The sequence below is a fragment of the Muntiacus reevesi genome, chromosome 2 (assembly GCF_963930625.1).
Source record: "Muntiacus reevesi chromosome 2, mMunRee1.1, whole genome shotgun sequence".
NCBI lineage: Eukaryota > Metazoa > Chordata > Mammalia > Artiodactyla > Cervidae > Muntiacus > Muntiacus reevesi.
In genome coordinates, this window is record NC_089250.1 from 103,740,612 (window position 1) to 103,764,744 (window position 24,133).

A 24,133-nucleotide genomic window follows, 5' to 3' on the forward strand; every position below is an offset into this window, starting at 1 on the left:
CATAGGGTTCTCCTCAAAAGAGATCGAGGCTTCTGAGCTAGGCACATAAGTTACTAGCTGAAGTTCTGCCTGTAATTATGAAAGACAAAAGGTCCAATTTCCTTTCCCTTTCACTTGCGGAAAAAGACACAGCTAAGGAAAAAAAAATTTTTAAGAGGTAATAAAGATAAGCAGACAAGGAAGAGGGGAAGTGAATAATTAATTACTTGGGGAAAAGATCCTGCTGACAAAGGATGGTTCACTGAAATAGTAGGAAAAGAAGAGTCCAGAGAAAGGAAAGAATCAAATCACTCACTTAAATCCTAGGCAAAAGGCATACAGAAAAATAGAGACCCATATCATGAAGACAGAAGATCTTAATAGCAGTTTACTGCAGGATCCAGTTTACCTTAAAGTGCTGCGACAAAGTCTTAGACTGGGGAAGGCAAACATAAGAATAACTTATTTCCCCCTAAGAAAAAAAATGGCTATCAGAGCCTCAGCTATAGTAAGAGAAATGACTTGTTTTTCTAAAGAGCTTGGAAAAACTAAATACAAAACAAAAAAAGTTCAAGAAGCAGTAGAGAAAAGGAACTTCATTAAATGAACCAGGAACTTCATTAATGAACCAGGAACTTCATTAAAAGAATACAAAGGAAAAAAAATCGTCCATATGGGCTCTTTCTTACAGAGAACACAAGGCTTGTTTCCTTTATCACTAACCGTAATCGCAAGCAAGAACGGTCTGAAAACACTAAAGAAGCTGTTAAGGGGAGGAAACTAAAGGTTCACATGAGTTTCTCAGTCATTCTAGAAGCTGGAAACATATGCTCCTCCCTTAGGTCATGTCTTCCAAGATAGTATCTTAATACCAAATGGCAGAACAGAGATATACCTACCAGCTGTCAGGAATGTCTCAAAACCGTCTTTAATGAAACAGCTGAGACTCTACTTCTTCATATAACTTTGAACTGCTGCTACAAGTGTAAAGGGTACTATTTCTTCCACTGGGAAGAAGGGCAGGAAAGACCAACAGGCAAATTAATGAATTATATATGGTTCCAATTTCAATTAGTCATCTGTTTCAAATGTTCTACTTTGATTGAAGTCATCAGTAGCCAAGAGCAAAAGGAACATGAGTTTTAAATGTTCACAATCATAAGTAGGATGAAATCTCTTTCGTATTATAACCATCTATAAATAACAAGTGTATTATTTAAATAACAAATCATGTTCTTCAGAAAAAACATAAGGAGACTCTGATTCATTAGTATGCTATTGTTCTGCCCAACTATAGACAAGTTACTCATAAATGCCTAACAAAGTCAAGACCAAAGCACTAACGTATACATTCTTTAAGGGAAATTTAGATAACTTCTCCAAATTCCTATAATATCTTTTAAGCCAATCTAATTCTGTAATATAGTCATGTTAAAATAAACATCATCAATCTGTTAGTGGCAATGGGGGAAGAGTAAAATAAATGAACTACTGGACATACCCTATGTAATATTTCTAAAACCTTTAATGCAGTATGAAGAAAACTGTTGAAAATTCTTCTCTCAGAAGGGGGAATGCCGATCTTGTAGAGTTTCAAAAGATGTACCACAACCTCCTTAAAAAGTTCTACAATCTTGAGGAATAGCGGAGGTTCAAGTACTGACCACCAGTTTTCTGTTATTAAAGGGTGAACACACAAATAAAATAAAATTTAAAAAGTCACAATTTTCAAAATCATACTGATTTTTCCTAAAGCAGTGGCTCTTAACCCTTTGAAAATCTCAAGAAGATACATGTAATATGATATATTATGTAACATTTCTAGGGTTGATAAACACTACTCCACATTCAAGTTAAATAATACGGTTCTAAAAGCTCTCAAAAGCAAAAATCAAGTAAAAAAGGTCTATTGAATTTACATTCTTGGTTTTCTAACCTGTATTAAAAACTTAACCACTATCCCTCATATTAAACCAGGTGTTTCAAAGTGCTTTATAAATTAGGAGTTTAATTTTTAAAAACACTAAAAAACTGTATTTCTCCAGTATTTACAGGTATCTCCAACTTTTATCTGTCAACTTAAAGTTGAAATGTGAAGCACCACCTGAATGTAAGGTAGTCCTAAATATCATACAGAAACTGAATAATGTAAAGTATGCCATGTCTGTCTTTCCCCATGTTCACTATTTATAGCTATTAACTACAAACATGACAGTCTTGTGCAGGAGACAGGAAAAGGAAAACTTCTGACAACATGGGAACAATAATTGTGAGTCCCTGCTTCACTCTTCTAACCACTCACTGGCTCATTTCCTCAGATTCCAGGATTCTACCCACTGCTTGTTGCTTCCTCTGCTCACTCTCAGCCTAAAACTTCTTGTACTGATTTTATTACTCTTATGTATCTCAGACTGACATATCTAACAAATACTATTAGGAAGGAAGGAAAGCACCACTACTAAATGTAGCAGGCAAACTATAATAGCCAACAGATAGAGAGGAAATCTATACAATTAGAAAAATCAAAGTGAGAAACGTTTATGCCAAAAACTCAGAGGAATAAGATCAAATAAAGAGTGGAATCTCACATAGAGAGACATCAGAAAATAAGCAAACAAGGCAAAGGGCTAATAAATAAAGTTCAAGGGGGATTTAATACCCAGGTTTGTTCAGGTTTAACTGTTCCCTTTCCTTTACTCTTTAACAATAAGATCACTCTGGAGTGAATGAGGAAGTTTCTGTTCAGTTGCTCAGTCTTGTCTGACTCTTTGCGACCCCATGGACTGTAGCCCTCCAGGCTCCTCTGTCCATGGGATTCTCCAGGCAAGAATACTGGAGTGGGTTGCCATTTAGCAAAATATGAAAAACAGTTTTTATCTTTCCTGATATTGTCTCCACCATTGTGTTTGATTAAAATTTTAATATTTAACATGCTTTGCCTCCAACAACTTTTATCAACTAGCATCAGATGATTAGCAAGAAGTAATGAATTGAAAAACAGGTTTAACTTTCCCTGAGATAATGTCAAAATAAATCAGGGTAGCAAAATTTCAAACAGCAAAAAAGTAAGAACTTAACAAGCATTTTCATTTAAAGAAAAAAGGTTACAAAAGAAAAAAGTATTAAAATTCTTACCAAGTACTTTCAGCGGTGCCTTTTCTAAGTTCACAAGAGCTGTACCAAAGGGAATTGCTATTGTGGTGAAATTGTTGGAATCGCTCATCAGGGGACATTCTGGTAGAGTGAGATAAAATCTCAATGCTTCAACATCAGGTAAGGAGCTAGTCAGTTTAGGAATAAGATTCTTTTCCAAGCTAGCTGCCACCTACATTTTGACAAAAAGTAAAATCTACTTCATTTAAAATGAATGCACATTCAAAAAAACAGAGAGAAAAAGAAATTCTTATGCCACATGAAACATTAAATGGTGAAGGGAAAAGAAAAAAATAAACCATCTTATGATGAATCAATGAATGTACTCTGGCGCACAATGAAAATTAAAGCCTACACAATATAAGAGAATATTTTTTAAATTAATTTATTTATTTTAATTGGAGGCTAATTACTTTACAATATTTTGGTGATTTTTACCACACACTGACATGAATCAGCCACGCGTGCACACGTGTCCCCCATCCTGAATCCTCCTCCCGTCCCTCTGGCTGTCCCAGTGCACTGGCTTTGACAGTCCTGTCTCATGCATCCAACTTGGACTGGTCATCTATTTCACATATGGTAATAATATACATGTTTCAATGCTATTTGTAAGAGAATCTTAAAAATCTTATGTATAAATCTCAATTTAAACTCTCTGCATCTACAGACAGCTATGTAGACTTAACCAACATGGTAATTTAATGTTAAGTAATTAAGGGTCTGCTCTGAACATCTGGAAAGATTTACAGACGTCTGACAGCTAAATTACAAACAGTTTAAAATAATACCTGATTTAAATTCTTACATTAGTTTATACAAAGACATCATAATAAAGTATATGAAACTGTAAAGTTAATTAGACAACAAAGCTTTAGAATAACATGGAATAAAAAACTCAACAGGGAGCATAATACAAACACAAAATACTTTAAAAACAAACCTGCTGAGATATCTGAGGATGATCAGGTTGTATAAGTTTGTGGAATAAAAGTCTAGCAGCATTCATATCAACACCTGAAAATCTAGCGCCCGTTCTATAGTGATCATCATTGCTATTGTTTAAAAAAAAGAGAGAAAAAAATGATAAAATAAACTTTAAATTCATTTCATTTATTTAATGACATTATTATTTAATATAATAAATTCAAAAAATTCAGTATAACAAAGAATTGTCACTTACCTAACAGCTAAAAAACTTCCATTCAGACAACCAGATGAAGAAAATGTTCCATCAATTTCACTAAAAAGAAATTTAAAAATCTCCAAATCACAAAATGAGAAATCTGTTTCCCTTCATTTTTTAATAGAAATTAAAGTTAAACTAATATTTAATACTACAGAGCATTCCTCCAATCAACATTCAGAAGAAATCAGAATTCTATAAATTACTACAGATTAAGTAAATCTTGATAGAAGTATTACTGTTCACCCTAGACTCTCTTGAACAGTACCATCATCCTCAGATTCACCAAATAAATCTGATGTTCCTAAAATAAATTTTTTTAATAAATAAATGCACATTTAACTTTCTTAATTCCACACAGTGGTAAATCTAATCTGGAAAGTTATTTTTCTGAAGACTACTCTTCAGGCTGTTAAGAAAAATTTTAGTTTGGAAACATAATCTAGAACTAAAAACCAGCTGATCAGCTACAATCTCTCATCCCAAATACCTACACCACCTTCAACAACAAAAATTAAAAGTACTAAACAAGTCCATCTGCAAGCAAAATATTCAAGAAGGAAGCAATACTCAATTCTTCCAGGAATACAGATGTTAAAACAAAAAGACCAGTATAAAGCCAGAAGGAACTTTTTTTGCAAATCCAATCTCTAAAGCAGCTATATTTAATATTTTAAGAACTGCATATTCTTATATATTTTTATATATTTTAAGTATATAACAATTTTAAATGAGATCTCCTAAAATATCCACTATTATAGAAATTCCAGGCATTCAAACTCCTGTATATAAACCATTCAGTAAATGATACTTAATGAAATATTTATTTAAATAAAAACTTCTAAGTACAGGTTTCTCTACCATGTAGTTGAGAGATTTTGTATTTGTGTAGATAAAACATTTTTCTTACTTGGCTATCTCTACAGGAAATCTTCCAGAGGGGTAGCTGAGCCATTTTTGAATTAGAGCTTCATTCACAGTCCAGATCTGCTTCGAAGGATCAGGATATCTAAAGTCATCTGGTGGCCCACAGTTCTAAAGTTTAAAATAAGTAGATGAGTTTGAGGGAAGAGGATTAAATACAAAGCATTCTGCATCTGGAAGTTAATCTCTACCACACACCTGAAAACAAAACTTGAAAAAAAACTGAAACAAAAACTTGTCAAATAGATCCAAAAATATTTGCAGACTTGAGGAAAAAAATTAAGGTCATTATTTGTAACATATAAAGAATACTAATATGAAATTATCTGAGCTTATTAATTATTCATATGATTTCTATTACCTGGGGATTAGAATAATGTGAAAAGCTTTGATCTCCACCTGAGAAAATTCTTTTCACGCAGAAATATTCTTCAGAATCTGTAATAAAAATATTAAAAAATTCAAGATTTACATATATATTTTTAGAGCATCAAATATGCTACTGGACTTTCTCTTAATCTCTAACTTAATGAGACTTCACAATCATGGGCTCAATGACACAAAATGACTGAGAATGTTGACCGACCAAGTTAATGGAACATTAAATGATCCCACATGCACATCCAGCATTTGCTAAGCTTTTTGGTTGGTCTTTTTCTTCCTGATCCTAACTTTTGTTTTGGTTTGTTTTCCCAACTGGAGGATAAATTGCTTCACAATGTTGTATTGGATTCTGTTGTACAGTCTTCTTTTTGATGTGCACATCAAACAATGGCATTTTTTAATCTAGATCTTTATTATCTCAATATATTTTAAACTGATGACGGTGTAAAAACTGAATCAAAGGTATAGAAGATAGCTCAGAAGAAAATAAAAAGTAAGAGTATTCATTTTGGGGAATTCCCTGGTGCGGTCAGGACTCAGCTTTCTCACTGCTGTGGCCCAGAGTTACCTGGTTGGGTAACTAAGATCCTGCAAGCTGTGTGTGACGTGGTCAAAGAAAACAAGGAACATTCATTTTAAAAAGTATGACAACAAACAAGAAACAATTATCAATGTATGTTAAATCTTCTTGGGTAATGCAAAATTCTTTTCTCTCTCAGCAAAGCTATACAAAAGTAAAGTGACACACACAGCTCTTTATTAGAAATTATTTACCAATAATGTCCAAATCAGGTCCAAAAATATAAATATTAATAAATTTAGTAGAAATAAAAGAAGAAACAATAAAGTCCCTTTCCAAAAAGACATTCAAAGCCTCTTCCTCTTTCTCCTCTTCTTTATCTCAAACTGGAAAGACTATATTCACAAAAATACCACTAGACTAGTATTTATAAGTATCACAATACCAAAACACTATAGCGCCACAATGTAACTTAAGGCTTTGTTGCTGTTGTTTAGTCTCTAAGTCATGTCCAACTCTTATGCAACCCCATGGACCGTAGACCACCAAGCTCCTCTTTCCATAGGATTTCCCAGACAAGAATACCGGAGTGGGTTGCCATTTCCTCCTCCAAGGGAATCTCCCCAACCCAGGGACAGAAACCACGTTTCCTGGTCTCCTACACTGGCAGGTGGGTTCTTTACCATTGAACCACCAGGGAAGCCCAACTGAAGTCTCGTTATTTCCAAACATAATCCACTTCTGTGTTCATACTCCTGACCCTCCACTCTTCAGCTGACTAGACTAATTCTTCACCTGTATTATTTATGACCATCACTGCTACAGAATTATGAAATTCTTAAGGAAGGGATCACATCTTAATTCCCTTGGATCATTCCCTACTATTAAGCACAATGTTTTATTTGTAAAAGCACTGAGTAAATGTTTAATATATAATATAAAAATTACCTAGCTTAGAAAATACCAATAATAAGAGCTTCAGAGATCATAACATTAATGACCAAATTTTTCACAACAAGAATGTTCTAAGGCCAAACATTTTAAAGAACAGATTAAAAGAGTAAATTTAAAATGTTAAATAAACCAATCATTCAACTTGAAATCTTTTCTCTACATCATCTTCACAAGTCCACGTGAAGTCATGCACTTTCTTCAAAAGACTGAGCAAATGTTATTCATTTGCTTCTAAAAGCTGATTCTGCTCTCTTTAAATAATCAAGTAAATGGATAGACTACAGTACATGAATAGGTTTTTGGGGGCTGTGAATAGGTCACCAAAAATTATTTTCCTTAATTTTCTTTTAATTACAACTCTAAAAACGTCTGTGGAACCTAGTCATTTGTCCTACGCAGCTTCCTGCAGATTGGATTTTGGTGATTATATCCTTGAGGATTCTCCTAACATTTTCCTCAGTCTTCTGTATATTTCTATAAATTAGTAGTTGGATCTAGAGAGGATTTCATTAGATTAATTACTCAATTATTTTGACAAAACTATTACTTGGTAGTGGAAAGGGCTATTCTTCATAAGGAAGCACATAATATATGGTTGTGTTCCTTTTTGTGATGTTAGTAACCACTGACACCCATAGACCATTAATTCATTGTGGGCTGAAAAATGATACACTAATATTACTTTCTCATCTTACGGTTGGACCATTAGTGTCCCCTTATCCACCACATTGCCCTGTAATGGAAAAAATTAATGCTTGTTCTTTTCCACTTACTTACTATTGCTTGGCTTTTTGAATCTGCATTTCTCTTTGATGATAATTTTTACATGTTTCTTAGTAACCTGGATTTCCTCACTGGGAATTTCCATTAACTACCTTTATCTATTACACATCTAAATGTTTGTCTTATTTACTAGGTATTTTACTATTTTTCACACCAATATGTAGGAGTACTTTGGCTACTACCTCAGGTTATATCTGTTACAAACATTTTTCCTAAATAATTATTTAATTTCAACTCAGATTTTTTCCATTAAATCAAATGTATTTGTTTCATTCTTTATGATGTTTCATTGCCATAATGCTAAGAAATGTGTTTCCCATCCTCAAATTACAGAATTATCTTAAGAACTTTTTAATATTTAACTTTAATCCATCTATAATTTCCTTTAGAATATGTTGTTAGTTTAGGATCTAAACTGACATTTTCCTACCAATTCTCATGTGTTGAGTAATTCTTTCCCCTTCTCCACATATTTATTAGTGACGTCCTGTTTTAAAGTTATGAAGAGACACTATACCTCTTCTACCTATAACACACAACCCTCAACAACTTTGGCACTCCTCTCCACCCCAAAAGTGTTCTCAAAGTCCTTCTCATAACTTTCACTTCATAAGGTCCTTCCTTTAACTCCAAAAGAAACTGCCAATCAGTTGCAGTTTGATTCTGAAACAAAACCTATATACAATGCCAATACATGGATCTTCCTCTCCCTCCCCATGATCTCCCTTAAACTATAATAATCTGAATGTCTGTTTTACCAATAATCAGATTTAACTGTTACAGTTTTATGATATACATTGTCACATCTAGGAGGGCTAGTTCACCTTCTTGTTACTCTCTACAAAATACATTGTCAGGAAAAACTGAGAAGACTTTGAAATAGGCTCTCCTGAACTCCCTTCCCCATTTACCAAGTCTTGTTTAGGGCACCCTTCAGAAACATAGCTACCTAAAAGGTGTCTCTGAGCTATTTACGATTCTGTAAAGCATACTATTTAGGAGCAATACTGACAGAGATACAACTATGTACGGGCCTTTGATTTACAAGGAAAAGTAGTTTTTGATGATCTCTGAATCCCTTTGCACTCTTAGGACTTATTCAGAATCCCAAAGGGCTTAAAAGCACTAATATATACCATATCAGAATGGAAAATATAGTGATTTAAAAAATACTCATTGATTTATTTGAAAATGAACAAGAACAAAAGCACTGCATATTAACACAGACAACATTTTAGTACTAATATGAAAGTCATTTTAACCTCATGGACCCTCTGAGACAATACCACTGCCCTTGAAAAGCTATCAGCTTGTCCACAACATGGAAGAGCATAACTGAAGACACAGCATGCTAAGTGAATTTTATCTGCCTCAGTTTATACGTGACTATGAAAAAGGTTTTCAATATGTTAAAATTTTAGCAAATTCCACTTCAATTTTAAGGGTGTGTTCCTATACCTTCATCTATATGTTGTTCTTTACTTTTGTGTAATCTGCCAAAGAGCAAAAATTCTGCATCTTACTAGAATAACTTTCTATACTACATGTCAATTTTACTATCTTTCATTATTTAAGGGGAAAAAAAGAACCAAGACTCCTCACCTATGAATAAGTTAAAGTTCTTTTCAATCACATTACCAATTATATTTATTTTGAAATGTTTTAATTTCACTTCAGTAAAATAGGTAACCAGGTATTATTTATCAAGCATCAAAGGTTACATCTTTTAATAAAGTGTTCCAATCTTCTTTCACAACTTTTCTGATTTCTGTCTTCCTGTTATGGGCTGAACAGTGTTCCCTGCTCAAATTCATATGTTGAAGCCGTAAGCCCCAGTACCTCAGAATATGGTTGCATTTGGAGACATGGCCTTTAGAAAGGTGATTAAGGAAAAATGAGACTGTTAGGAAGGTGTCCTAATCCAACATTCCTGCTGCCTTTACAAGAAGAAGAGACACGAGCAAAATACATACACACAAACACACAATCATACAGTAAGAAGGTAGCCGTTTGCAAGCGGTCTTTATAAGAAGAAGAGACACCAGCAACTCACATACAGTAATAAGGTAGCCGTGTGGAAGCCAAGGAGGGAGGCTTCAGAAGAAACCACACCTGCTGACAGGGTAATCGCAGACATCTAGCTTCCAGAACTGTGAGAAAATCAATTTCTGCTGTTTAAGCCCCCCAATCTGTGGTATTTTGGCAGTCTTAGCAAACTAACACACTTCACCAAATCAGATCCTAAACATAGAAAAATAGAACTTCCAGATACTTAACATATGTTAGTGAAAATTCCTTTGAGATTTCCCAGAGAGGTTATGGAGAATCACAAAGATCTGCCATTTCAACATATAAGAAGAGATGTTAGAAATAATTAGGCTGATTTGATGTGTTACTATTGCTAAAGAGTTGCATGGGAAGAGTTGTCAAATCAGAAGGTACTCAACCTTCCATAGGTTACATTTCTTTGGTAAATGTAAATATAAAATTTTCACTTCTCTCAGTTCACTTCAGTCACTCAGTTGTGTCTGACTCTTTGCGACCCCATGAATCGCAGCACGCCAGGCCTCCCTGTCCATCACAAACTCCCGGAGTTTACTCAAACTCATGCCCATCGAGTTGGTGATGCCATCCAGCTATCTCATCCTCTGTCGTCCCCTTCTCCTCCTGCCCCCAATCCCTCCCAGCATCGGGGTCTTTTCCAACGAGTCAACTCTTCGCATGAGGTGGCCAAAACATTGGAGTTTCAGCTTCAGCATCAGTCCTTCCAGTGAACACGCAGGACTTACCTCCTTTAGGATGGACTGGTTGGATCTCCTTGCAGTCCAAGGGACTCTCAAGAGTCTTCTCCAACACCACAGCTCAAAAGCATCAATATTTCAGCGCTCAGCTTTCTTCACAGTCCAACTCTCACATCCTTACATGACCACTGGAAAAACCATAGCCTTGACTAGACGGATCTTTGTTGGCAAAGTAATGTCTCTGCTTTTTAATATGCTATCTAGGTTGGTCATAACTTTCCTTCCAAGGAGTAAGCATCTTTTAATTTCGTGGCTGCAGTCACCATCTGCAGTGATTTTGGAGCCCCCAAAAATAAAGTCTGACACTGTTTCCACTGTCTCCCCATTTATTTCCCATGAGGTGATGGGACCAGATGCCATGATCTTAGTTTTCTGAACGTTGAGCTTTAAGCCAACTTTTTCCCTCTCCTCTTTCACTTTCATCAAGAGGCTTTTTAGTTCCTTTTCACTTTCTGCCATAAGGGTGGTGTCATCTGCATATATGAGGTGATGGATATTTTTCTGGCAATCTTGATTCCAGCTTGAGCTTCTTCCAGCCCAGCATTTCTCATGATGTATTCTCTCCATATAAGTAAAATAAGCAGGGTGACAATATGCAGCCTTGACGTACTCCTTTTCCTATTTGGAACCAATCTGTTATTCCATGTCCAGTTCTAACTGTTGCTTCCTGACCTGCATATAGGTTTCTCAAGAGGCAGGTCGGGTGGTCTGGTATGCCCATCTCTTGAAGAATTTTCCACAGTTTATTGTGATCCACACAGTCAAAGGCTTTGGCATAGTCAATAAAGCAGAAATAGATGTTTTTCTGGAACTCTCTTGCTTTTTCGATGATCCAGTGGACATTGGCAATTTGATCTCTGGCTCCTCTGCCTTCCAGCTCGAACAACTGGAAGTTCATGGTTCATGTATTGCTGAAGCCTGGCTTGGAGAATTTTGAGCATTACTTTGCTAGCATGTGAGATAAGTGCAATTGTGCGGTAGTTTGAGCATTCTTTGGGACTGGAATGAAAACTGACCTTTTCCAGTCCTGTGGCCACTGCTGAGCTTCCCAAATTTGCTGGCATATTGAGCGCAGCACTTTCACAGCATCATCTTTCAGGATTTGAAATAGCTCAACTGGAATTCCATCACCTCCACTAGCTTTGTTCATAGTGATGCTTTCTAAGGCCCACCTGACTTCACATTCCAGGATGTCTGGCTCTAGGTGAGTGATCACACCTTTGTGATTATCTGGGTCATGAAGATCTTTTTTGTACAGTTCTTCTGTGTATTCTTGCCACCTCTTCTTAATATCTTCTGCTTCTGTTATGTCTATACCATTTCTGACCCTTATCGAACCCACCTTTGCATGAAATGTTCCCTTGCTATCTCTAATTTTCTTGAAGAGATCTCTAGTCACTTCTCTAAATTAATAAAAAAAATATTTCAAAATGCAATTATTATAAAATTTTCTAATTTACATAGCAAACATAATATAAAAATTTCATAAATTAATAAATTTCAGAAAGTGTTTGTTTTATGAGAAGTCCATGGAGATTCAGTAAAGTCGTTGCTTTGGGGAAACATTATTCAAAACTCATGAATAGTTCTGTTAAGTTTTCCTATATTTATGAAAGTGCCAGTGTAAGTGGTATCAGTCCTAATTTCAGTTATTACTGAACTTTCATTTTTATTTACATCTATCATCTTCTAGGCCAGTGATTTTCAAGTGGGGTTCTACAAAAAATAGATGTCTAATGACCCCTGATTTACTGACTCTCTTTACTTGATCCTCTTGGCGTTATTTCTGGTATTAGGTCTCAGGATTATCATGCTGTAACTCAAAGCTTTCTTCGTCTATAAAAAGTAATATTCATTCATCTTTATAAATCAGATATAAGAATCACTGACTTCTTTGCAAACAGGCTTAATCACCATCATTAGAAACATTCTTGTTTAAAAAACTTTCTGGAATACAGGCATAACTCACTTTACTGTGTTTTACGGATACTGTGACATTTACGAATTAATGATGATTTTTTAATAATAAAATATTTTGAATTAAGATACATATATTTTTTAAAGAAATAATGCTACAGTACATTCAACAGACTACAGAATAGTGTAAACATAACATTTATAGGTACCAAGAAACCAAAATATTTATCTGACTCACTTAACAGAGGTATTCTGGAATCAAATGGCAGCATCTCCAAAATACGCCTGTAACGCACTCTGTATGTCACAGATACAAAAGACACAAATTTCCCTGTTAAATTTACTCTTATTATGGACCCTCATCATAGCCTTCCACTTGACAATTACCAGTAATAGAAAAGCCACAGTTATTCTAAGCCACTGTAATCTACTGAATAGTTTTTGTTTTACTCTTACGCTTGTCTGAAAGCTTTTCTATAAGCTACAGGCCAGAGTTTGTACTATCGACAAATAAGGATAGTCTCACAGTCCTGGGAAAATGACTGTAGCTGGTATTTTAAATCATTTATATGTCAAGTAGACACTTGGGTACAGGTTTCTGAGGAGCCATGGCTTAGAGAACTTTCAGAAGACACCAGTGGACTACAGTAGGATTTCTCATATATTCTTTCTAAGCTGATAAGCCATTTTACGAAACCTACAATCCAAGATCTATAATGTTTAACTTAGTTTTAATTTCACAGGGGAGCTTGTATTCCCATCTGGTAATCCCATTTTTGTGGCTATCACTTAATGATTCCCCTTCATTGCCTGGTTCTCATGGACAACTGAGTTTGTATCCTGGATCCCATGGGATTTTAACAACCAGAGAAACAGTTCTTGGCTGGCTACCACCCCTAGTGCCCAGCATGAACAGCAAGTGGAAACATACCCCAGTTTTCTGTGAAAAGGCCTACAAGCTTGTCCGGGAGCTTTAGCAACCTACTGAGGTGATCTCTGGGAACAGAAGCTGGTGGATGCCATCTCTGCACTCTCCCTCTATCTTGCTTTAAGTTGCTAGATTCTCCTGCAAAGGAGCCTGTACTTTTAACTGGGCCCTGATTTCCTCAGCTGCTGCCCACGAAACATCTCTATGTTGCCTGGTACTGCCAGCCACTGTGACTTTCCCTTGCAGTCCCACAAGATGATATATATTTACTTACTTAAAAGCTGTTGCCTGAGAGTCTGGCATCCAATCAGCCTGAATCTAGGTACTTGTTGAAACTCTCCCCTTTGGGAAACTGACAGGTCTCGGCATATCCTCAACTAACTGGGGGAGTCACTGAAAATAAGACAGACTTCCCGGACGTTAACAAAGGTTTGAGAGACAACCAAGAGTGAGGGCAGGGTTGAACTATATTACAGCACTACAGTAATCAAAACAGTATGGTATTGGCATTAAAAATAAGACACGGGTCACTGGAACAGAATAGACACCCCAGAAATAAGCCAAAGCATATATGAGCAGTTTATTTAAGATAAAGGAGCCAAGAACACACAATGGGGCATGCTAAGTCACTTTGGTCATGCCTGACTCTTCTGAGACCCCATGGGTGCATGTCAGGTTCCTCTGATCATGAATTCTCCAGGCAAGAATACTGGAGTGGTTGCCAGGCCCTCCTCCAGGGGATCTTCCCTACCCAGGGATCAAACCCACATCTCTTTATGTCTCCTGCATTGCCAGGTGGGTTCTTTACTGCTAGCGCCACCTGGGAAGCCCCACACAATGGACGACAGCCTTTTCAACAAATAGTGCTAGAAAAATTGGACAGCCACATGCAAAAGAATGAAAGTGAACCACTATCTTATACCACACACAAAAACTAACTCAAAATACTAAAGATTTGAATGTATGACCTAAACCATAAAACTCTCAGAAGAAATCACAAGCAGCAAGCTCCTTGACATCAGTCTTGAGGATGACTGAATTTGACCAAAAAGTAAAGGTATCAAAAGCAAAAAATAAGCAATAGGACTGCACACCAAACTAAAAAACTTCTACAGAGCAAAGGAAATCATCATCATGGATTAAAGACCAAAACATTAAGATCAGAAACCACAAAACTCCTAAAAGAAAACAGGCTGATCACTCTTTGACATAAATCGTAGCAAGATTTTTTGGATCTGTCTCCTAAGGCAAGGAAACAAAAGTGAAAATAAACGGGACTTAATTAGACTTAAAAGCTTTTGCACAGCAAGGGAAACCACTGACATAACAAAGAGACCTATTAGATGGCAGGAACATTTGCAAATGATATGGCCAATAAGGAGTTAATAGCCAAAATACATAAACAGTTCCTATTATTCAACATTAAGAAAACAAACACCCTGGTTAAAAAAAAAATTGGCAGAAGACCTGAACCGACATTCTTCCAAAGAAGACATACAGAAGGTCAACAGGAAAATGAAAAGATACTCAACGTCATTAATCATCAGTGAAACGCAAAACACACCAAAATATCAACCTGTTAAGATTGGCTATTATCCAAAAAACAAGAAACAACAAATGTTAGTGAAGATGTGGAGAAACGGAAAGCCTCATGTACTGCTAGTGGGAATGTTAATGGGTAGAGCCACTATGGAAACAGTATGGAAGTTCTTCAAGAGATTAAAAATAGAACTACCATACGATCCAGAAATTCTACTGCTGGGTAAAACAAAAACACCAATTTGAAAAGATGTATGTACCACCATGTTCATTTTACAATAGCCAAAATATGGAAACAACCTAAGTTTCCAGTGATGGATGAATAGATAAAGAAAATATGAGATGTGTGTATACATACACACACAAATAATATATACACAGCCATATACATGCAAAGGAATACTAGCCATAAAAAAGGAAATACTGCTATTTGTGACAACACAAATGATTCCCAAGGGTATTATGCTAAGTGAATTAAGTCAGAAAAATAAACACTATACAATCCTACTTACACATGGCATCTAAAAAACAAACCACCACCAACTGAAAACAAGTTCATAAATACAGAGAACAGATTAGTGGTTGTATATATTGCAAATGATCACCACAATAAGTCCAATTAACATCTGTCACCAGTTACAAAACTGTTATGAAACTGTTAAGATTTATTCTCTTAGAAAGTTTCAAATATGACTGGAAATTTGTATCTTTTGAGCCCCTTTATCCATTGTGTCTGCCCCTACCCCCAGCCACCCCTGGCTGGGGCTCAAAAGGTACAAATTTCCAGTCATATTTTAAACTTGGTAAGAGATTAAATCTTAGTTTCATAACAAGAAAAAAAAATTGTAACTATGGTGATAGATGTTTAACTTAACTTACTGTAGTGATCATCTGTAATATATACCTGAAACAAAATATGGTACATCAATTAAAAAATTTTATCTGATTCTTGCTGATCCCTAGAATTCAGTGAGTATTCAAACATACTCGGTTTCCCTTCTTTTGGTAGTAATGCTGCTGTCTGCATGGGTTCAGTAAAAGTATGTTCCCCTTTTCACTAGTTTGTACTTCTTTCATAACTGGTTGAACAATCAATTATATAACCAAGGGCTTACATGAAATGTCATATTTGAGAATGATAGCTATTGAATTAGATACGACAAGTCATTTTAAGGAATAAAGTTGGCTGTACTTATGGAGTCCATGCTTATGATGCTTCGGGCCCAGTAAAAGATTACTTTGTCGGGTATGTTGACATTGTCATGGGAAGAACTGTATTCTCCCCAAATTCTTATGTTTGAAGTCCTAATTCCCAGAGGCTTCAGAAAGTCACCTTATTCAGAAATAGGGTCACTGCAAATATAATTACTTAAGCTGAAGTCTTATTTGAGTAGGGTGGTCCACTAATACAAAATGACTGGTGTCCTTATAAAACGGCAAAATTTGGACACACATAAGCACACAAAGAGAATGAAGGCAGAGACTACTAGCTAAGGAATACCAAAGACTGCCAGCAAACCACCAAAAGCTAAGAGACACACGGAACTCTTACAGCCCTCAGAAGGAAGCAACACTGCCAACACCTTGATCTTTAACTTCAAGCCGCGAGGACTGTGAATCAATAAATTCGTACTGCTAAAGTAACCAAGCTTGTGATATCTTATTATAGCCACCCTAGCATACACATCTATTTGCCTTATTGACTACGCCAAAGCCTTTGACTGTGTGGATCTCAATAAACTGTGGAAAATTCTCCAAGAGATGGGCATACCAGACCACCTGACCTGCCTCTTCAGAAACCTGTGTGCAGGTCAGGAGGCAAGTTAGAACTGGACATGGAACAACAGACTGGTTCCAAATAGGAAAAGGAGTACGTCAAGGCTGCATATTGTCACCCTGCTTATTTTACTTATATGGAGAGAATACATCATGAGAAATGCTGGGCTGGAAGAAGCTCAAGCTGGAATCAAGATTGCCGGAAAAATATCCATCACCTCAGATATGCGGATGACACCATCTTTATGGCAGAAAGTGAAGAGAGCTAAAAGCCTCTTGATTGATGAAAGTGAAAGAGGAGAGGGAAAAAGTTGGCTTAAAGCTCAACGTTCAGAAAACTAAGATCATGGCATCTGGTCCCATCACCTCATGGGAAATAAATGGGGAGACAGTGGAAACAGTGTCAGACTTTATTTTTGGGGGCTCCAAAATCACTGCAGATGGTGACTGCAGCCACGAAATTAAAAGATGCTTACTCCTTGGAAGGAAAGTTATGACCAACCTAGATAGCATATTAAAAAGCAGAGACATTACTTTGCCAACAAAGATCCGTCTAGTCAAGGCTATGGTTTTTCCAGTGGTCATGTAAGGATGTGAGAGTTGGACTGTGAAGAAAGCTGAGCGCTGAAATATTGATGCTTTTGAGCTGTGGTGTTGGAGAAGACTCTTGAGAGTCCCTTGGACTGCAAGGAGATCCAACCAGTCCATCCTAAAGGAGGTAAGTCCTGCGTGTTCACTGGAAGGACTGATGCTGAAGCTGAAACTCCAATGTTTTGGCCACCTCATGCGAAGAGTTGACTCGTTGGAAAAGACCCCGATGCTGGGAGGGATTGGGGGCAGGAGGAGAAGGGGACGACAGAGGATGAGATAGCTGGATGGCATCACCAACTCGATGGGCATGAGTTTGAGTAAACTCCGGGAGTTTGTGATGGACAGGGAGGCCTGGCGTGCTGCGATTCATGGGGTCGCAAAGAGTCGGACATGACTGAGGGACTGACCTGATGAGCATACACATTGTAAAGAAAGGTTTACCCTTTGCCCAGTTCCAAGGATAGAGTCTCAAAGTCTTGGGAATATCCTATTAAGTGTGTCTTTGTTTATTTGGGGCCGTGAGACCATATCAGATAGTTTATGCTAAAAATGTGATTTATGGCAGCGGTCACAGACTCCTAGAGCAGCTAAGTAAATAAAATTCACATTTAATTAGTTTCTATCCTACACACCTTTAGTACACTACAAAGTAATTATCAGCCATTAAATTGTGGTAAAATACACATAGTAGAAAATTTGACTGTTTTAACCATTTTAAAGTGTTAGTTTCTGGCATTAAGTAGATTCACAGTGTTATGCAACCATTATCATTGTTCATCTCCAGAATATTTTATCATCCCAAACAGAAACTTTGTACCCATTAAAGAAGTTCTCATTCTCCCCTCTCTCAAGCACCTGGTAACCACTGTTCTCTCGTTCTCTATAAATTTGTTCTAGGTACCTCATGTAAGAGGGATCATATAATATTTGTCCTTTTGTGACTGGATTCTTTCACTTAGCATAATAATGTTTTAAAGGTTCTTCCATACTGTGGCACGTACCAATATCTTATTCCTCTGTATGGCTAATACTCAATTAAATGCATATTCCATATTTATCTATGTATTCATTGTTGATAGGCAAATGAATTGTTTATACATTTTGGCTACTGTGAGTAAACAGTTTTTTAATGAGACTAAACAGGAGCAATAATGACTACCTTTAGAATTCTATTTCCTTTCCCACTTTAATACAAATAATCGCAAAGTATGCAGTTTTAAAGGCAACAAAATGCACCTTTAGGTGACTAAACTTTATGAACAGAAATATATGATTCCTTGCAATATCCATGCTGCTTTAAATGACAAAAATCTCTTTTTTAGCTTATTAATGGTGCCTTGTGGAAGAAACTGATATGATGAAATAACAACATGTTCCTACGGACATAAGAAAAATAACGATACTATTAAAATAAACGCAAGTTCCAAACCTAAGAATTACTGGAAGAAAGTAAAGCCATATTCTAACACAAAATCAAACATAAAGAAGAAAAAAACAGTATCATATTCTGATCTTTGTTAAATAAGTACATAAATGAGATAAACTTTCAGCTACAAAAAAAAAATCTTGAAAGGTAATTCATATTAAAAAGTTATGGATGTTTTCAAATGTCAATCTTCATAGCAGGTTCACCACTAAATAGTCTCAAGTCCCACAGCTCAGAGAAAAATCCCAAAAAAATCAAATACAGATAACATAAATAAACAAACATTTCTGAGGTATAGTTCAGGATGGTAAAGAAAGTATTTTATAAAGTACATTTTGGTTGCAGCATGTCAAAGAAGTGAATGAGAAAACAGCATTTGAGTACTTCAAATTTTTTAGTAGTAAATTAATATCAATGAAAAGATAACCAGATCTATTGAAAGAGTAACAGAAAATAAATTATATATTTGGCTAAAACAGTGGGATATAAAAGCAAATTTTAAAGTTTAATATTCTGAATAAGTAATATATACACATGTTCAAATTTCAGAGAAACAGACAAGGTTATATACGTTGAAGTCTCATATATACGCAAAAGAACTGAAAGAAGGATCTTAAAGAGATATTTATATGCCCATGTTTCTAGCACTATTCACAGCTGTTGAAAGGTAGAAACAATCCAAATATCCATCAGCAATTAGTAGATAAACAAAAGATAGTCTATACACACATGCTGTTAATAGCTTTACTATTAACATTCATGCTGTAACATGGATGAACTTTAAGGACATTAACGGTAAGTTGATAAAATAAGCCAATCACAAAAAGGGAAATACTGCATGATTCCACTTATGAGGTGAAATTGAAAGTGTTAGTTGCTCAGTCGTGTCCAACTCTTTGTGACCCCATGGACTATAGCCCGCCAGGCTCCTCTTGTCCATGGGATTCTCCAGGCAAGAATACTGGAGTGGGTTGCCACTCCCTTCTCCAGGGGATCCTCCCAACCCAGGATATCAAACCAGGTCTCCTGCACTGTAGGCAGATTCTGAACATGTGAGCTACCTGAGAAGCCTTATGAGGTAGAATCAAGTCAAATTCTGAGAGAGAGAATGCAGAATGACTGCCAGCTAGTGGGAAAAGTGAATGGAGAATTGTTTAATGAACAAGGAGTTTTAGTTTTGCAAGATCCAACGAGCTCTGGAGGTAGCTGCACAACGGTGTAAATGTACTTAACACTACTGAACTGAGCACTTTAAAAATGGTTAAGTTCATAAACTTTTAAGTGTATTTTACCATAATTAAAAATAAAAAACCAAAAATATTTCCCTCCCACTGGTCTCTAACCACCATTTGGTTTCCACCCTCTGAAACCACTTTCATTATTTTATTTATCCTGTGTTTCCTTATGCATATACAAGCAAATATAAATAAACTAAACCACAGTATATAGTATTCTGTATCTTACTATTTTCCCTAAACAATGCATCTCGGAATTCTTTCATTTCAAATGTAGAAAAGTTCATCTCTTAAGAGCAACATTTTAACAACAGCTTTAGCATGTGCTGCAAAGTTTTAAAAGAACTTACCAAAATCTGGTGGACTCTGCCCATTATAAGGAAACCAATTTCCTTTCACAGTGAAAGGACTTTTCCTGTTGCTTGTTGAACCAGTTCCTAGCTGTCCATTACCACCAAGTCCAAAAGAATAAATTCGTCCTGATGAAGGAACAAAAGCAGAAGTGTGCTGCCTAGAGTAAAATGACAGAAAACCTCAGACTTAATGTTACCTTTCATGTAAATATAAAAATAATTTACATTTAGAAAAGCACAGTGAACATTACTGGTATAATTTTTCTCTTCAAAAGTAAGTTAATAAATTAGAGTTTTCAAGTTTTCTGTACAAAATTTTATTAAGAGCCTTATTCTATACTGAATGAATTCTGTATCACACAGGTAGACTGCTTAAGCATGGTCCAGAAAATTCCCACAAATGTCCAAATTTAAAAAGGCCCAGCTCTATACTGCTATCTCTTACACTACATGATTCAGCACTAGAGGCAGCATCTAACTGCTGTCCAAGGAAATCACCCAATCACCTTCTCAATCAGGTTCTAGCTTAAAGCTGTAGTCTGTAAGGGCCTACACCATGTGGGTATCACTCAAAAGCTTTAGGGTAAGAACCAGGCAGAAGACTGGTATATATAAACATGTATGGTAAGACAATGTTTCCTTTCTTCAAAAGAAACTGGTTCTTATGTATGACACACTCAGATTTCTCTAAAGGTACCAGAGTGGAAGCAAACAAATTACATACCTAAGAAACTACAAAACTGAAGCTAGCGAAAACCCACTGATCCTGAATCTGTCCAACTCCCTCTGATGCTTCATCACTATATATTTAAGAATGGGCTAAAGGTGATCATCCAGCTCAGGTGTTGCGTTCCTCAGTTTCATGGATTCAATCAATCAAGTCTGGCAAATTCTTATGTTATTTCTGTAAATACTGTCTCTCTCTCATGTATTCAATGTTCTTCTTGATAATATTAGACAAATGCTTTATCTTCCCAACTCTCTAAAAGTCTTTTAACGTCTCCTAAATATTCATATCCCTTGTGACTAATTTCCCTATATGTTTTTCATATTATTACTTTTCTCTTTAGCAGTATGTCCAACCTGCTGTTTCCACTATCCACTGAATTTAAAAATTTAATGACTATGTTTTACCCATTTCTAGTTCTTCTTTTCAAATCATGCAGACAGCCACTTCATTTAAAACCTTTAATACATTGTGAAACATAATTGAAACATAATATGTATACATCAATTCAGGACTATTCTGGTAAGTCCCAAGCCTACTTTAGGACAGTCTTGTGGTTAAAAATTCTGAGGGAAGATCCAAACAAGAAACTAAGCCAAGGCCAGAAAAGTCTCCTTAAACTAGCAAGAGAATACTTCACTGTGGACTCTTCCCATGAGGTGGCTTTACTGGGAGGAGACGGTTTCACAAGTCTCACTACTGCCTCTACCACTTCTTTGGTCCTACCTCCTATTCCAAGTTCCCTTGCCATCTGTGGTATATTGCTTATAAAAAGTGCCAAAGTTATTCTGTTCCCTATACCCATTACCCTTACAATATGACTTTTGTAGGGGTTCCCATCAAGATGAGGAATCTATTTCTCCATGTCTTAAAATGGTCTCTGGCCTATGGCTGGCTTTGAACAGAAATGACAGTGCATGAGGTGCCCCTAAGCCTAACAGGTGCCTTTGCATTCTTTACCTCTCTTTTGGAACCCTGCTATGCCATTATGAGCATAACTTAAGGTTAGCGTGAAGGATAATATACAATCTGGAGCAGAGATAAGCTGACTCAGCTAAAGACCCCACAGACTACCCAGCCCCTATCCAGATCATCAACTGATCAACTGAGTGCAGTTAAGATGAGAACTGCCCAACGAAGCCCAGCTCAAACCACTAAGCCACAGAATTACTAGCTAAATAGGTAACTATGTCAGTAACTTGGGGGTGGTTTGTCAAGCAAAATAAGCTAATTAATACATTACCCAGATTGGCAAATTTTTTCAGAGTAGCTCCAGAGTCAGTTCAAACTAACAGGTATTATTTTCAGATTTCCTTGTTTTTGCCCAGTGGAATTCTCTTTACTTCCTTGCGAACTAATCTATAATATTTACTTAAAAGGACCTTTTGATTCCACAGAGTTTTCAAGTTATCTAGCCTGTCATATAACTAAAAAACTAAGGAGAATCTAACAACCATCTCACCTCAGAGCCAGATGAGCTAAAGTTAATAAAAATTTTTAAATCAAGGATACACATTTAACAAAATAAACCATAAATGAACTCGTAGAAAGGCTATGACACAGAGAGCTCCTTGAAAAGACATCACTTTGCTGACAAAGGTCTGCACAGTCAAAGCTATGGTTTTTCCTGTAGTCATGTACGCATGTGAAACTTGGACCATAAAAAAGGCTGAACATGGAAGAATTGATGCTTTTGAACTGTGGGGCTGGAGAAGACTCTTTGGAGTCCCTTGGACAGCAAGGAGATCAAACCAGTCAACCCTAAAGGAAATCAACCCTGAATATTCATTGGAAGGACTGATGCTGAAGCTGAAACTCCAATACTTCAGCCACGTGATGCAAAGAACTGACTCATTTGAAAAGACCCTGATGCTAGAAAAGACTGAAGGTGGGAGGAGAAGGGGACGAAAGAGGATGAGATGGTTGGATGACATTACAGACTAGATGGACATGAGTTTGAGCAAGCCCTGGGAGTTGGTGATGGACAGGGAAGCCTGGCGTGCTGCAGTCCATGGAGTCACAAAGAGTCGGACATGACTGAGTAACCGAACTGAACTAAACTGATGCAGAGATGACTCACTGGAAAAGACCCTGATGCTGGGAAAGATTGATGGCAGGAAGAGAAGGGGGCGACAGAAGATGAGACGGCTGGATGGCATCATCAACTCAATGGATATGAGTCTGAACAAACTCTGGGAGATAGTGAAGGACAGGGAAGCCTGTCTGGCATGCCGCAGTCCACGCGGTTGCAAAGAGTCGGACACCACTGAGCGACTGAACAACAACAAGCATATAAAACAAACTGCTGTGGCTGAAGAAGGGCTTAATGTTGCCCAGTTTGCCTCCTTCAGGAAGTAGTACTGTGATATTTTAAAGGAACATATCAATAATTTGAAAATTACTGTTCAATACTAGTTCATTAAATTCCTCCACAATGGTCTACTAAAGGTGTGGTTCTTAATCCTGGCCACATTTTGGAATTGTCTAGGATTGAGCCTAGGCAACAACATATTACTAAAAACTCTCCGAAGGATTACAGCATAGAGTTAGACCCACTGAACAAACATAACTATCTCAAGTCCTATATTTGCTGTAATAGTTCAAAAACAGTACGATACTGTACTACTGGAATTTGAACCCTTTCCTTTTAGATAATATCCCTTGATGAGTTCATATTTCTGGTATCCCTTGGCTGCTTCCTTCAAGAAGTTCCTGACAATTATTTGTTAAAGAAATAATACATAGTTCTTGTAATACCAACTACCTGCAAATCAAACCAGTGAACAAATCAACTGACATTCCCTCTGTAGATAAGTTCTTACATTTCTATCAATATATAACTGAAATTCCTCCCCCAATCCAACAGTTAAATAAATGAAATTATCGGAAAGAACTAAGTTTACAGGGCTAAGAGTAACTGTTCAAATCATGCTCATCTTAACTATGAAGAATTACAA

The 24,133-nt window shown here is 36.5% G+C and overlaps 1 protein-coding gene across 5 annotated transcripts in view; it reads right to left on the reverse strand.

Annotated features, from left to right (window-relative positions):
- The window catches only part of HERC4 (HECT and RLD domain containing E3 ubiquitin protein ligase 4), a 132,498-nt gene that overhangs the window by 48,969 nt on the left and 59,396 nt on the right, over positions 1 to 24,133 (reverse strand). For 4 of the 5 annotated variants that reach the window (XM_065922430.1, XM_065922429.1, XM_065922431.1 and 1 more), the window contains exons 8-14: positions 20,447 to 20,607; positions 5,604 to 5,680; positions 5,229 to 5,353; positions 4,316 to 4,375; positions 4,076 to 4,187; positions 3,115 to 3,304; positions 1,481 to 1,653 (exon numbers count right to left, since the gene is read on the reverse strand). In XM_065922430.1, coding sequence (XP_065778502.1) covers positions 1,481 to 1,653; positions 3,115 to 3,304; positions 4,076 to 4,187; positions 4,316 to 4,375; positions 5,229 to 5,353; positions 5,604 to 5,680; positions 20,447 to 20,607 — 898 coding nt within the window. The remainder of the gene's footprint in view (positions 1 to 1,480; positions 1,654 to 3,114; positions 3,305 to 4,075; positions 4,188 to 4,315; positions 4,376 to 5,228; positions 5,354 to 5,603; positions 5,681 to 20,446; positions 20,608 to 24,133) is intronic. The other variant, XM_065922433.1, reaches the window with a different exon arrangement.